The sequence below is a fragment of the Botryllus schlosseri genome, chromosome 6 (genome assembly GCF_051294905.1).
Source record: "Botryllus schlosseri isolate E-star chromosome 6, Bs_hap1, whole genome shotgun sequence".
Classification (NCBI taxonomy): Eukaryota; Metazoa; Chordata; class Ascidiacea; order Stolidobranchia; family Styelidae; genus Botryllus; species Botryllus schlosseri.
In genome coordinates, this window is record NC_137241.1 from 30,273,765 (window position 1) to 30,288,244 (window position 14,480).

Below are 14,480 nucleotides of genomic sequence, written 5' to 3' on the forward strand. Positions count from 1 at the left end.
CCTGCTGTTATCGCAGCGTCTTGAAAAAAGCCCAGAGGAAGAGAGACCCGGGCTCCGAAGTCGGCAGCAGAGACCAGCAAGAGGACGCATGAAAACGAGAGCGAGTGGAAGAGTGGATGTGCGCGAGCATGAAAGTCGTCCTGAGTAGCCTATACAAAAAGCAAAGAAACTGAACTTTACGAATGCGTTGTCGTGGCGCACGGGCACAAGGCCTAAACAGGCGACAAGCGCCACTGTCGTTGTTGTGTGATAATAATGATGCTTCCGCGGGCGCGGTCGACCTCGACATTCATCTCAACATTCTGAGCATTGAGCACTTCTTAATGAGCATTGAGCAGTCATATTTACGCTATTTCGCGATCGAGTCCAAATGCAGGTCACAGTTTTCAGTCACAAATCATATCGATTGATTCTGTATCGTGCAGTGACGATATTTACAGTATAATCACATGTCACATGTGTTTTCCCCGCACATGTTTTTGGTGTCGGGCCCAGGAAATGTGTGGTTCCCGAAGGATCGTGTTTTAATTTGTTTATATTCTTTTCGTTTAGAGCGAGTTAAATTATTGTTAACCGTTTCCAATAAATATCATAAACCGTTAATGATTGATATAAAGATGTCAAGAGAGACGTGTTAGCATCAAGACCGCTGAGCAGGCTTACATTAATGTAGCAGTCTACAATCGACTCCAATCGTCTAAAGTAACTGTTACAATGTGGGCCTATTATGTTCCGCACTTTGGTGCTGAAAAGATAGCATATAATGAAACAGCCTAAGCCCACATCGCATTTTGATGTCGACATTTAGCCTGCGCGCATCGGCGTCAGCTAGCCTACTGCATCAGCATATTCGCAGCAAACTATAAGCTGTAGCCTACTGAGCTGCGAACATAAACTATAGATAACTAAGGTAAACCGGTTTACCTTAGTTATCTATAACATAAACAGCGTGCTACGGAAATTTTGGGAACATTGACAGTATAATGAACGTTCACGATGAATGTCCAATTAGTATGAAATACCACTTCATTTTCATCGCCTGTGCTTCGATGTATTATCTTCTATCACTTTCAACTCAGTTAATTCTCTGGATGTTAAATTGAAAGACTGCTGCTACTCCGTCGTTTCGTCTCCTCGTTGTATCACAATCTGGTGGTGTTTTAAACTGTTGAAATTGAAATCGCTATAACACAGAACACTCACTGTGGGATTTTATTCAGAGAGCAATTGGCATTTCGGCGGAACACAGAAAACATATGTCTTTTGCATTCGTATTTAAACCGCATTTAATATACCATATGGCATAAATTGAACAAAGCAAAGGCACAAGAGGAAATAATGATGGGCACTATATAATTACTATATAGTCCTATAGTAGTCTAATCAAAAAAGAGTCAATACCAATGTAAATTAAAACGAACATAACAGAAATAAGAAAAAATTGCCACATATATAACGGAAATCGATCAGCGTACCAATCCATAGAGTGGACATTGTGGACAATCAAGTAGACCTATCATTGTTTAACTTGATTATTAGCGCAATGTGCGATTTTTTAGATCTTTTGTACACAGTTTATGAACTTTAAGTACGGAAATTTTATTTTGGAAAACAAAAATAGGCGTGGAGAGATGTGTACTGTACAAAATAATTGATACAAAAACAAAATCTACATGGCCTACATAATTCACATTATTGCGTATTGTTATTTCTGATAATATAATCAGTGATCAACGATTCCATGCAGATATCCATCCAAATTGAATGTTCGATATAACATACCACAAAGCGTCGCAATAGCTTAACATCCGAGACCCCGAGGTTCTTTACCCGATCCCATGGTTTGGTAAGCAGGCTACTGCTCCAGACTCTAGAGCAGAGGTTGTTAACCTATGGTCAATGAACCCCGTGGAAGTCAAAGGGCCAATGTTTAAATTACAACTATAAAACTAGGCTCTTAGCGAAAAGAGTGTGAATTCACACCCAAAGGGTGGCAGACCAAATGAAACCTACATCAGAATTCAGAAAAACTGTTCGCGGATGGTGATCGAATATTTCACCGGACTTGGTAGCGACTTGTGCCCTTTTGTAACTCGTGTTTAGTGTTGTCTCGGCCGCTGAGTATCGCACGTGAGATTGATTGATTTGATTGCTTACGTGTTGCTGGGAGTTTATGCGAATGGACTATCACAACTGACCGCCCTATCGCGTGTGACGGTCGAGAGAGTAGTCGACTTTTGTTGCTGTGTTGCAGTTGTGCCCTTGTGGCAATATCTTTTGTAATAATCTTCGCATACGAATGAGAAGCATTTCGTTTTTGTTTGTGTGTTTCAATTTATAGCCGATTTTGAGGTGAGTGTCTGATAGGGATGGTGTGAACGCGTCCCGCGTGTGAACCTCGGAAATTTAGAGGTTCACGTTCACAAACGAACCTTGAGAGGTTCTGCACTGTGAACCTTATATATTACACATATATTACAATTTTGCTGTATTTTAACACTCTGCACTCTATACACGGCCATGGCAGCATAAAAAATCAACACTAAACGAGCATGCACCTTGAAAATCTCACAATTTTACTTGCTTCGTTACAAAAATTTGCTCGAAATATCCAGCTTTCCGTTTGTGAATATTTAGTGACTCTTTGCTGTGAGCTTTACCCGCAATCACACAACATCAAGAGTGAAATACACTACATGTACTGAGCGAATAATGCTTATTCAAACAATCAATGAGATTGACATCGTTGTTTGATGTAAAAAAAATCTAGCAAGCGTGCGGGGTCAATCTTGACCTGATATGTTTACTGTATCATAGGAACAAAATCTGTGCGATTGTGGTGTTGACTATACTGATGTATAACTTGTTAATGGGGTAATATCGGTCGCAAGTATATGGAAACCCGTTTTACACTCTGCTCAATATCAACGTAGAAATACTCGGACGCCGAATACATTGTCCGGTCTGGCCTAGATCGTTAGGCGTAAGCTTATATTTCCTTGCAAGTCCTCGTCGAAATTGTTGGCAAAGCGACGGATTATTATGTCATTTGATTGCCCCAGTTGATACATTTAGCGACGTTTAAAACGTCAATATGTACTTCAGTATTGTGGCATTATGTGGTCCGAGTCTTTACTCCATCGTGTACATTGATATAAGCTATCACTTCACTGAAATATAGGGTTGGAATGAGCAATATGACGTCACGTGACGTCATGAGGTTCACGTTCGCGTTTACACAGAACCTTTTAAAAAGGTTCACGTTCATACGAACCTGAACCTTTCAGAGGTTCACACCATCCCTAGTGTCTGATTAAAAGACTACTCCAAAAGTCGTTTCGACACCTTCCTATCTGGGTGGCGAGATAGCGTAGTGGTATAATCCACAGCTGCAAGACAAATTGGTTACGGGTTCGAGTCCGACCGAGGTCGACTCCAGAATTCCGACCCAAGTGTTGGAGGTTTATCTATCTATAGGCTCCTCTTCGCCATCTCATCCGTGCAAGCGGTGTCTTAAAAAAGCCTAAAAGTCGGTAAATTTGGAATCAAAATAAAGAATATCGGCCTGGTGTAAATGACCATAGTTGTCGAGAAACACCATTAATACCACAAACAAACAAACAAATCTTTTCATTATATCTTAATCGTGTGGCGTTTTGATTTGACAAAAATATTAATAAATGATGATGAGGCAACCATCATTATCAATTTGCATTTATTTGCATAATGTGTTGTTGTTTTTCAAAAGTTGTATAATTATGACATAATTGTGTAAATGCTTTCGAAAAACATATAGTAGCCTATATGAGCCGACGCGGACGATTTGCACCCGATATAATCGACCTATATGCGATACGGGATGGTTGGAACCCTCGAAATCATTAGTAGCCTACCTACGGAATGGATGTTCTGAGGATGATGACCGCCGACGTCGAAAATGCTGCATCAGGTTGTAGAACTGGTCATGAAGATGTTTTTGGTTCGTTTCAGGCAGACCTTTTTGGTGTAAATACGCACTCTTTTCGCTACGAATGTACAGTACATTGTGCTTTATAACATGTGTCCTTATTTTGTCGTACTGTATTCTTCATCAGGTAGCTTTGTAGGCATCAACTATAGAGTAGACGGTAATTATATGGAGCCGTGACGAAAGCGATGATGCTGGAAACAACGTTTTTAGTTCGTCAGGAATTGCCAGATACTCCGCGCGACCACTCTCGTTAGCTTTTAGAGGAGGTCGCCATCTTGCATCGGAGAGATTCCATGGTCGCATCCGCAGTCATCCTGGCGCGCAGCCGATTTCTTCATCTTGATTTCTCCGCCGGGAAGTTCGTTCCAACGCTGTTCATTTTTGAGAGTTCGGGATCGCTGTCAGTGGTGGAGATTCCTTTACTATGTCGTGATACTTTGGAGGTGGCGACTCGTCGTTAGTTATCGCCATATTCAAGTATACCCCGGGAACATCGTCGATGCCGGCTGGATCTTAATATGAAGAGAAAGCGACTTATTTTTATTATCATCAATTCCAAACGACACGATAGAGCAGAGGTAAAGTCTATCAATCGGAAATCTATATACCATATGCAGAGTTCGAGAACTACAGAAAATTTGAAGCTTTTACAAATTAGAGTCGAATTAAAATAATAATAGCTAATAACTAGATGGTAATTTAGAATGAATGAATTCGCAATAACTTGTAAATCAAGTTGAATTCCGAATACAACAATACAATAAAAATTAAATTCAGTTCATATCTAGAGTTTATTCTCATAAGCATGGGAGTTAGCAAATGTCTGTAAAGCAAGCTTCGCTTGTTTCGCACTGCACAGTTCTCGTAGCAATTTCAGGGAGATCAGAAATTAGATTAGAATTGAACTTAGATCATTTTATAGAAACATTTCACAAATTAGATCAGGTCAGTTCGCTCTAATTAGTCTAAACAACTGGAATTATCTCGAATTATCCGGTTGTCCAAATCTGCTACCATGGCCCACATACAATGTCAATAACATGATAAATAGAATCTGCCTGTATTTTATTTTTAAGGTGCTGGACACGGCATATCGCTCGTGATATATATTTAAAATCGTATATCGCGAAATTCGGGTCCATCAGATTGTTGTCGCATACGCTAATGTAAGTATGATCCAAAGCGTCTTAGAGGAAAGGGGACCAGGGTTGAAGAATCTCAGCAGTTATGTTGAAATCCGTTGGGGGGATCGAAGGTAAAATTTCCCACCTGGTGCTGGTCCAACGTCTTCATAGCTCGGAGGCTCATCTATGAAGCCAGGAGGGGGAACGGCACTTTCGGTTCCTCGGGCCTAAACATGATTGAAAACTGACTCATTGGTCACGAAAACTTATCGTAATAAAGACCAGACAATTACGAACAAAATCGCCTGCTATTATACTTTATACAGCGTATAAAGATAGGCCTTTCAATAATGATATTATTCGTAAACTGTGGTAGTATAATTTGAATGAGTGAAGTGCGTTCGTTATTTTGAATCGTGAATTAATAAGATAAGGGAAACGTGCATGCTGCCTGCGATATTAATCATAATTAGCGGTTCTATTTTCTTGATCTGCGCAATCCGATACAATGAACACTGAACAGATATGAGGATCCCGAAACGACAGGTCTCTCAATCTATATAACATCCACCCCGGCCTACAGGCATTATACTCTGTACTGGTAATGGCCGATGTAACTATAGATAACTAACCTTGAAATAGATGAGCAACACCTTGACATTACACCGTTACGCAACTAAACATAGTTATGAAGCGGCATTGAAACACTGCAATAGACAGATAGACATTTGTTAATTGTCAAACACAAAATTTTACTGGAGGTGACGATTTGACCTGTAAATGCCTTATTTGTAATGGTATATTAATTTAACGAACATAACGGTGGACACTGGACAGTCTATGCAATTATAGGACAGGGAAGAAGAAAATAATGACAAATACTGGTAGGTTATTATGGTAATCGCGGTGCAGCGCTCTAATTGTCCGGGACAGTGCCAATTTTCGACTTTTGTGGGTAATTTTGGGGTATAGTTGCAGTGTCCTGACCAGATTATATGATAGGCTACATATTTTCGGAATCAGAGCGATAATCTCTTTCGTTCAATACCAATTTTATTAAATTTTGCACTCGGGTCGAAAGCTTTAGTCATATTTGTTTACGAAGCTACTATTGCCGACTGACCCTTGCCTAACCAGTAACCATGCAGCCCAGGCTTGTGCAAACTGCCAATATATAGTTAGTTGACGGTCAACTATAACTAGTGTATTTTTGAGTAGTTCTCATAGTTGCGAATTTCTAAAGTGATTAGCTCTAGTTGCGCGTTTTGAAACGCGAGTAGTTCTAATTCTAGCTCTGATTAAGCATTTTGAAAAACTGAGTAGTTCTATTTCCAGTTCTAGTTGCGGATTTTGAAAAGTGAGTAGTTCTATAGTTTTGCATACTGAACATCTGGTATAGTTTGTACCAGTCTGGTGCGGCCACGTGTTTCGCATCTATCATAGTTATATGTAATGTAACAACGTTCGATATTAATCTTTCTGTTGTAACTGGAATTGTTGTCGTACAAAGCGCATCGAAATCAACGCCACAAGGCACGCATACATATGTAGGCCTACTACATATTCGTCGAACTCACCCGGGCGACAGGCGATCTAAACTTCCGTTTCCTGCATATCATGTAAGCCCGACAGAAGATAAGCAGAAGCAGCAAAACTCCTCCGAGAATCAGCGAAACCACCACAGGCGCCGATGTGAAGTCCGTCGTCACGTTTTCGCCAAAGGCTGGTCCGTGCACGTGCCCTGCTACCATCGTTTAGTTTTCTTCAAGTATAAGCCTATCTATACTGACTGCTATTCGAGGGAAGCTTCGGAATAGCCTCAGGTATATGACGATCTGTGGCGAGAAACACAGAACATGTTATTGCGGCCGCAGTGGATATTCCGCTTGACATCATATCATGATAGTATCTTCAAGTCCGACAGCAGCATAACGTTTCTATTTCGGACCGAGACCATAACCATATAGATAGCAAACCTACGGATACACGTGACTGCAGGACTGGCCATGGGCCAGAGTACAACCAGATAATATTAGTTGTCTATTAAACCAATTGTTTCTATTATACTCTAAAAGGTTTTCATGTTATCATTTTATTTCCAAACTAATTTCTGGTTTTCCTGAAAATGATACAAGAGAACTGCATCGTGCGAAACGAGTCAAATTGCTGCACAGGCATTTGTCATTCTCATACTTATGACTTAAACAAACTCTGATTTGATAGGAAATACATTTCATTTAATTTTCATGTTTTCGTGAATTCAGTAATTCTAATATATTTTGGAAAATGTGCGTAGCGGTGTAATTATTTGGAAATAAATGTGTAGCTATCATTTTAATTTTAGTCCAATCTCGAAAAACTGCGTAGCTAAAATTAAATTATAATGTAGTTTCGAAAAGCTGGCAATTTTCTAGTTGCTCAACAATGCATTTGAGCGACCAGAGTCGTATCTTCGTAAACCAACATTAATATAGCTTGTGACCCGAACGCAAAATGTCTTAAAACTGGTTTTGAACAAAAGCTACCGTTGCACTGATTCCGAACAAACTGTCAGGGCACAATTTCTAGGTCAATATCTGGTTGCCCAACATTGTAATCACGCGTTGCGTATAGCCTATCCGTAGGATAGTTCTCTTTACAGTAGGCCTATTTCGTCCATGATCCGACAGTCATCGAGCATTTCCATATCTAAGCCGAAATACAAGCCGGTTCTACTGAATGAATGCTAGTCTGAGCAAATGATAGACCGTAATTGGTCGTTTCGCCATCGTCCTACCTGTTTATTACATCGCTTTGTGTATTATCGCATAATTGTCCATTGAATGGATGATAATATGATACCCCATGATTATTAGCGCTCGACATTACCAGGCCACGATATGACACATCGACTTCGACACATGTCAATTCATCGCACGTCTTTTTATGTCATCTTTACAGCCCGATTGATATTGGATTTTTGAACCGATACCGAAATAAACGATAACTAGCCCCGCTGTATTCAGTCGATGTTCAACACATATGACATCTATATTCTATTATGTTATGTGAGTTTTTCGTTGATAAATCGCGGATTATCCACCAATCAAGGATAATCTGAGGATTATCATCGAATAACTCACATAACTCCGCTTCTACTGGTCGGAATTGACTCAAATTTGTTTTGCAACGTCTTTGAAGAAAGCTCAACAATTTCATGGGGTTGGCAGAAAAATTTGATTTTTATTTTTAATTTTCCATAATAAATTAAAATTTTTAATTGGATCTGCGGAGTTCTATACTTGTTAGAATTGAACCAAATTCGGTGTGCAGCGTGTTTTAGGTTAACCTCACAATTTAATCAGGGACTGGCTGGAATCCGGAAAAAAAAGTTATTTTTGAACAGCCCTACCATAGTTATCCTGTAGCATTTTCAGGAAAACAAGAAATTAGATTAGAATCAAAATGAGAGCAGAAACATTTCACAAATTAGATCGCCGGCATTTCGCTATAATCAGTTAACAAGACAGCTAGATTAGCTTGGATTGAACTCTGAACAGCTTTGCACATATCGGGGATCTCAGACAGCTGCAACAATTTATTACGTAAACCTAGATCGCTGACGCGGTGATAGGCCTAATCATTAGGACCAGCAGTAACTGTCTCGCCAACCAATCAACAACGCGAACAAGAAATATGCCTTTCACTGCTAGTTGACCATCAAATCAACTTCACATTGTCTGTCTAATATCACAGCTCATCCGTCCAAGCACGATTGCTATCGCCTAAAAAATACGTTTCAACAGAAACCAACATTAGTCGTGAATGATACGAAATCGTGACCTGCAACTGTAGCCTCGAGCCAAATAACAAGAATTTGCACTTTCCAGTAATGCGAAATATTTGAGACATCACGTGATTATATCGTTTTCAGACATCCATGTCACAAGATTGGTGCAACAACGTCGATTAGTAGACTGTATATATTCAAAAGGATTATTGCCAAGGTCATAGTGACATGAATGAGTCGTTGTGGTTTTATTCAAATAATCATCGACTGTGAAATGCTTTTAAAGATAGTCACATGACATAATGGTCGATGTATTGATCAATGCAGAATAATAGCAAGGCCAATTACTAGAAAATTCCGTTCAAGTGATGTGAAACCTGCACATGGTAACTGCCGAACCCAGCTGAACTGGAGCTGGTCACTCAATCGAAGTTAATTCAGTTGTCCCTGAGAGTCTGCCAAGCGCAATAAACGAGGTCTGTATTTAAATCCTCACGCATAAGTCGTTTTTAGACTGGTTCCACAGTTTTGAAGGTAAACTATACATTTTTGTCAAGTAGGAAGTAACACTCGAAAAGATTTGAATCTCGCTTCCCATGACATGCCGCCCTATTTCTTGTCGCATTCTTTTTCTATAATATCTTCTTTACTTTCATTCAGTGTGCATGCCTCCTCTTTACATCGCCTAGGCCAAGGTGGGTGTCAGATTCCATAGACTACTCCTTGTCGCTTCGACATCTTCCTGTCTTTTCATTGTATCGCATTTTGTGGTGTATTGAACTGATAAAATTGCTAATAAACCAATGATTAATAAAGGAAATTGAGGGGTGATTTACCGTAGCAGACTTGTGCCACTAAATAATTCTAGTTGTCAAATTAGATTAATTAGAAGGAAATGTCGGTACTCGAACTTGTGAAAGCTTTCTATGCTCTAATTTTAATCTACTGGAGCTCTTCAAAAATGCTTTTTTTCTCAGATCGTACTGGCTACTTGATAAAATTGTTAGGTTACCTAATTTAAGCCTACACACAAAATTTGGTTCAATTCCAACCAGTAGCCGCATTGCATGGCCGTCGAAAAATTTGGATTATGAATAAAATAGTATTTACGGTGACCAATTCTTGAATTACTTATTGTAGTGGTGCCCACCGTAAATACTATTTTATTCAAATCCAAATTTTCCGACGGCAATAACTCCGCTTCCACTGGTTGGAATTTAACCAAATTTGGTGAACATCGTTTCTATACACAACATAACACTTTCATGGGGTAAACAGAAAATTTTCAAATTTTTTGCTATTCATTTTTATATAATAAATAGAAACTTTCTTCTCCTGTAGCAATGCGGCTACTGGTTGGAATTGAACCAAATTTGGTGTGTAGGCTTAAATTAGGTAACCTACCAATTTTATTAAGTAGCCAGAACGATTTGAGAAAAAAAGTCATTTTTGAAGAGCCCTACTGTACAGAAATTTGCTATACTCTTGCCGAAAGTAGAAGCAGAAAAACTTCGAGGTCAGTAAATAACTGAAGCGGTTTTAAAAGTATATTGCGATGACTTTAAACAGGTAATCAAAACGACAGGCTCCATAATTGCAAGATGCGATCAATGCAAAACGAAGTGAGACTTCGTACTCTTCATTTTGGCGAGTCTTCTGATATGAAACGCCGAGCTGAGACAACACACGACATAGTAGAGTTCTCTGAAGAGATTCGTTGAACTTCTGGCGAGTGAATTTCAGCAAACACAGGAATCAATTCTAGAATGAACCATCTTCACGTGACCTGAGCCTCCAAAGCGGCCAGAACAGCTTTTACGTTTTTTCTACAAGACAAATAAAAGCTGATATTATGTAATAAATTTGGAGCAAGTGAAATCTATGATACTTACATTTTGCTGTGGACCTTATGAACTGGCTCCATACTCTTGCTCAATTCCTCCGAATGAGCGATCAAGGAGTACATGGACTGAACGGCGCTGTCTGCGTCCTCGCCCATCGCCTTTGTTGCATCATTGTAGGTTTGGGCGTATCCGACTGATATGGCGGATGCCTGCAGAAAAGCGTTGAAATCAGACTTGTACAATTGGTGCAAACTACTGGATTTTCAAAGTGCGCAACGACAACTAGAACTATTAACTAGGGCCAGAATTAGAACTACTCGCTTTTGAAAACTTGCAATAGAACTAGAATTACTCCCTTTTCAAAACTAACAGCTACTCGTACTCACTTTACAAAATTCGCAAGTAAAACTAAACTATTCATTTTTCAAAACTTGCACTAGAACTAGAACTACTCCATTTTCAAAACTCACAACTAGAACTATTCATTTTTCAAAACTCGCAATTCTAGGACTAGAATTAGACCGAGGCCTATACTTAAGTATCGTAGGCCCCGATTAGACCTACTCATTTTTGAAAACTTGCAACTAGAACTAGAACTACTCCCGTTTTCCAAACTCACAACTAGAACTATTCATTTTTCAAAACTCACAACAAGAACTAGAATTAGACCAGGGCCTATGATACTTAAGTATCGTAGGCCCCGATTAGACCTACTCATTTTTGAAAACTTGCAACTAGAACTATAACGACCTACGCAACCAACAAACTGAAACACCACCAACTAGATACAATTACTAAGCAGCTAATTTTTATTTTATAAAATCGACTTTCCACATGAACTGCCCTACAAGTTTGAAATGGGAGGGGTTTCTACCCCAAAACATACTCCCTGGCACGCCACAGTTAGTAGTGATGACTTGGAGCTAGCAATGGCTTCAAAAAACATGACAGAACAGAAAGGCGGCATTACGATTCAAGCCGAACTTTGACATGTGTTTTCCAGTTGTTCGGCAACTTAATCATTTTTAAAATGCACAACTAGAACTGGAACTACTCAATTTTCAAAATCTGCAATTAGAATTACAACTATTTCAAACACCAGTAGCTAGTTGACTGTGGACTAACTATGGATTGTTAGCTTGCACTGTAAGTCAGGATGACAGTCAACTGACCTTGTGAAGGTCGTTGGTAAGTTTTCCCAGTAATTTGTCAAAACTTATGGACAGCTGATTTGTGTACCGTTCCAGAATATTGAGCAGCTCCACATCAACCGGCGACGAGCTGCTCTCAGACATGAGTGATTCGCTGTCTGAAAATAAGACAGTGGTGAATTTCTGGTTACACACGAAGTACTTCTGTCTTTGAGAATAGGCTACTTGAGCAGATTTTCTCTGCCTGCGCCAGTCACTCTGAAGTTACATGACTGCATGAATGCGAGTAAACATTCCCGTCATGTAGCCAGTGGAAAATATATTTCTGATACCGTATACCTCTAAAGAACCCTACCCAATCAGAATCATTCATTTGGCGACCCCATGAGCATTCTAAAAATCAACGAATCACTTATTTGATGCAGCCTATTCATGTATTCCTAATCCATGTTCAAATATAAGTAAGGATTGCCTCAAGTCAATACATAGTCTGCAACAAACAGTACAGAATCAAATTTTTCACTTATCAGAAACCCCGACAACTCTCACCAGCATATATGATGGTTAAAACATGTCTACAAGTTTTTCTGTAAGATGTAGGTCAACGTTGGTCCATAGTCAATAGATCTAAAGTTTCAATTATACGGTACTCTGGACGAGTCTTTGTTAAAATAATAATAACCTACCGTAACAAGCATTAAAACATGCTCGGTGCTCGTATCAAACGAATGACACCTGACGTTCGGTTTGTTAGCAATTTCTATCAGTTCAATACACCAGAAAAATTGCGTTACAATGAAAAGATAGGACGGTGTCAAAACGACTTGGAGATGTCTTTGGAATCAGACACCCATCTGTAAGAGGAGGCTGAATGAAAAGTAAAGAAGATAGTATAGATTAAAAGCAAGCGACAAAAAATAGGGTGGCATGTCAAGGAAGGCTAGATCGATAGGTCAGGTCGTGGTCCGGTAATATTGAGGGTGGACTAATATTCATTTAGTAGGAATTGCTTGTATTTCAACTTGAATGTGGACATGCTCGTCGACTGTGGGATGGCCAGCGAGATACAGTTCTACACGTCAGGTCCGGCATATTTAATAGAGCGATGATCTTTTCGGTCGATCATATGATATTTGGACGACGTGGACACGCGTGCGTGAACTTGTTCGCTTTCGATTCCACCAACTTCAGGAAGACTGGCGTATCTTCGATATAAATGAGCACACGGAAAGTACCTAGTTTATGCCACTGGGCTAAATCAGTTATAAAATACGCCCCTGGAGCTGGAGTTCACCGATGAGGACCTGTTCTCTGTTATGCAGAGCCAGTGACTGACTGGCTGTGAGATGATACGCAATAATGAAGTGAATGTATTAGCTGATACAAGAAGTGTGCGTGAGATCAGGTACTTTAGGAGGACTTTCGAGGGGTTGCCCTTGGCCCCTTGCCGGTCATTTGACTTCCTTCATGGAATTTTGCAGGATATTCAGTTCAGTTTCAGTGGCAATGAATAATGATATCATATGTTGCACAGAGATAGTTCTAAATGAATTTTTCGCGAAAATAGCTTGACAAAGTGATGTCATGGAGGTTGCTGAGTGAACTCACTTCCATTTTTTGTGGGTGGGAGAGTCGACTGTTGCCTTGTTGTTGTTATGCAGTTTGTCTAATGAAGAGTGAAGACGAACATCACTTCAGCTATCCACACCAACAGACTTACCGTTATCTGAAACTGGTCTTCCGCTTCTACGAATTTTATCCACGAAGTCGTCGGCCACAAAGGTGACTATATTTCCCTGTGTCCCTGGAACTTTTTCTTGCGCCATTTCTAAATATTGCCGATCATTCCCTCGACAGAACTGAGCCTCAGCTAGCGCAAACCAAAGTCACTCAACTATGACTCAAATAGACATGGTCGGATTTCCGAATCTATCCGACCCCGGCTGCCAATCTGTAATTCAGAGTACGAAAACTTCTAGCATAGGAATAGTCAATATCAGTTTATTATAGGGTTACAATGCTTTGGAAATGTGAAAACAGGACACTTTTTCAAAATTGTCAGAGTAAATTTTTTCCGACTTTGTGGTCGGTTGACTAAACAAAAGCTCAACTTTCCCGCTAAAAACCTGAAATACGGGCAACTCTAAACGGCGGAACGAGCGGACTGCGGAACTAGCGGAACTTGCGATACTAAACGGCGGACCAAGCGGAACTGCGGACCTAGCGGACCAAAACAAAATAGCTCAATACTAAACGGCGGACCGCGGAACAGCGGAACATGTAATACTAAACAGCGGACCAAGCGGAACTGCGGACCGGGCGGACCATAACAAAATAGCTCAATACTAAACGGCGGACCGCGGAACAGCGCAACATGTAATACTATACGGCGGACGGAGCGGAACTGCGGACCGGCGGACCATCACAAAATTTGCAATCTAAACGACGGACCGCGGATCAGGCGCATCTCGTAATTTTCTCAAGTTATCTTTTCGTGGACGTTGTTGAAGCTTATATTTTGATGAAAATTTTGTCAAGTAATTTCCTTTTGTCAAGTAATGTAATTCTTCAACGTCTAGTTATGAGTTGCGACACAATTTTACTTCATTCCATGTCGTTTTG

The 14,480-nt window shown here is 40.0% G+C and overlaps 3 protein-coding genes across 3 annotated transcripts in view; 1 reads left to right on the forward strand and 2 right to left on the reverse strand.

Moving 5' to 3' along the window:
* The window catches only part of LOC145440652 (kelch-like protein 8), a 328,197-nt gene that overhangs the window by 292,508 nt on the left and 21,209 nt on the right, over positions 1-14,480 (forward strand). The gene's annotated exons all lie outside the window — the stretch shown is intronic.
* On the reverse strand, positions 1,199-9,400 carry LOC145440708 (uncharacterized). Its single transcript, XM_080318446.1, has 3 exons — positions 6,672-9,400; positions 5,240-5,321; positions 1,199-4,482 (listed from the first exon to the last, which is right to left on the reverse strand). Exons 1-3 carry the CDS (start codon positions 6,843-6,845, stop codon positions 4,346-4,348), a joined length of 393 nt encoding a protein of 130 aa, XP_080174572.1. The 5' UTR covers positions 6,846-9,400; the 3' UTR covers positions 1,199-4,345.
* On the reverse strand, positions 10,393-13,755 carry LOC145442064 (BLOC-1-related complex subunit 6-like). The gene is made up of 4 exons (XM_080320059.1): positions 13,579-13,755; positions 11,880-12,016; positions 10,756-10,916; positions 10,393-10,689 (listed from the first exon to the last, which is right to left on the reverse strand). Exons 1-4 carry the CDS (start codon positions 13,682-13,684, stop codon positions 10,641-10,643), a joined length of 453 nt encoding a protein of 150 aa, XP_080176185.1. The 5' UTR covers positions 13,685-13,755; the 3' UTR covers positions 10,393-10,640.

Bases quoted from the DNA above. Each gene is read 5' to 3' on its own strand.
- LOC145440708 (XM_080318446.1), bottom strand. From the start codon at position 6,845: ATGGTAGCAGGGCACGTGCACGGACCAGCCTTTGGCGAAAACGTGACG. The intron at 5,322-6,671 runs GTGAGTTCGACG...AATCATGTTTAG, and splicing joins TTAGATCGCCTGTCGCCCGG to GCCCGAGGAACCGAAAGTGC. The intron at 4,483-5,239 runs GTGGGAAATTTT...CTTCATATTAAG, and splicing joins AGACGTTGGACCAGCACCAG to ATCCAGCCGGCATCGACGAT.
- LOC145442064 (XM_080320059.1), bottom strand. From the start codon at position 13,684: ATGGCGCAAGAAAAAGTTCCAGGGACACAGGGAAATATAGTCACCTTT. The intron at 12,017-13,578 runs GTAAGTCTGTTG...TCTTATTTTCAG, and splicing joins AAGACCAGTTTCAGATAACG to ACAGCGAATCACTCATGTCT. The intron at 10,917-11,879 runs GTCAGTTGACTG...GCTTTTCTGCAG, and splicing joins TTACCAACGACCTTCACAAG to GCATCCGCCATATCAGTCGG.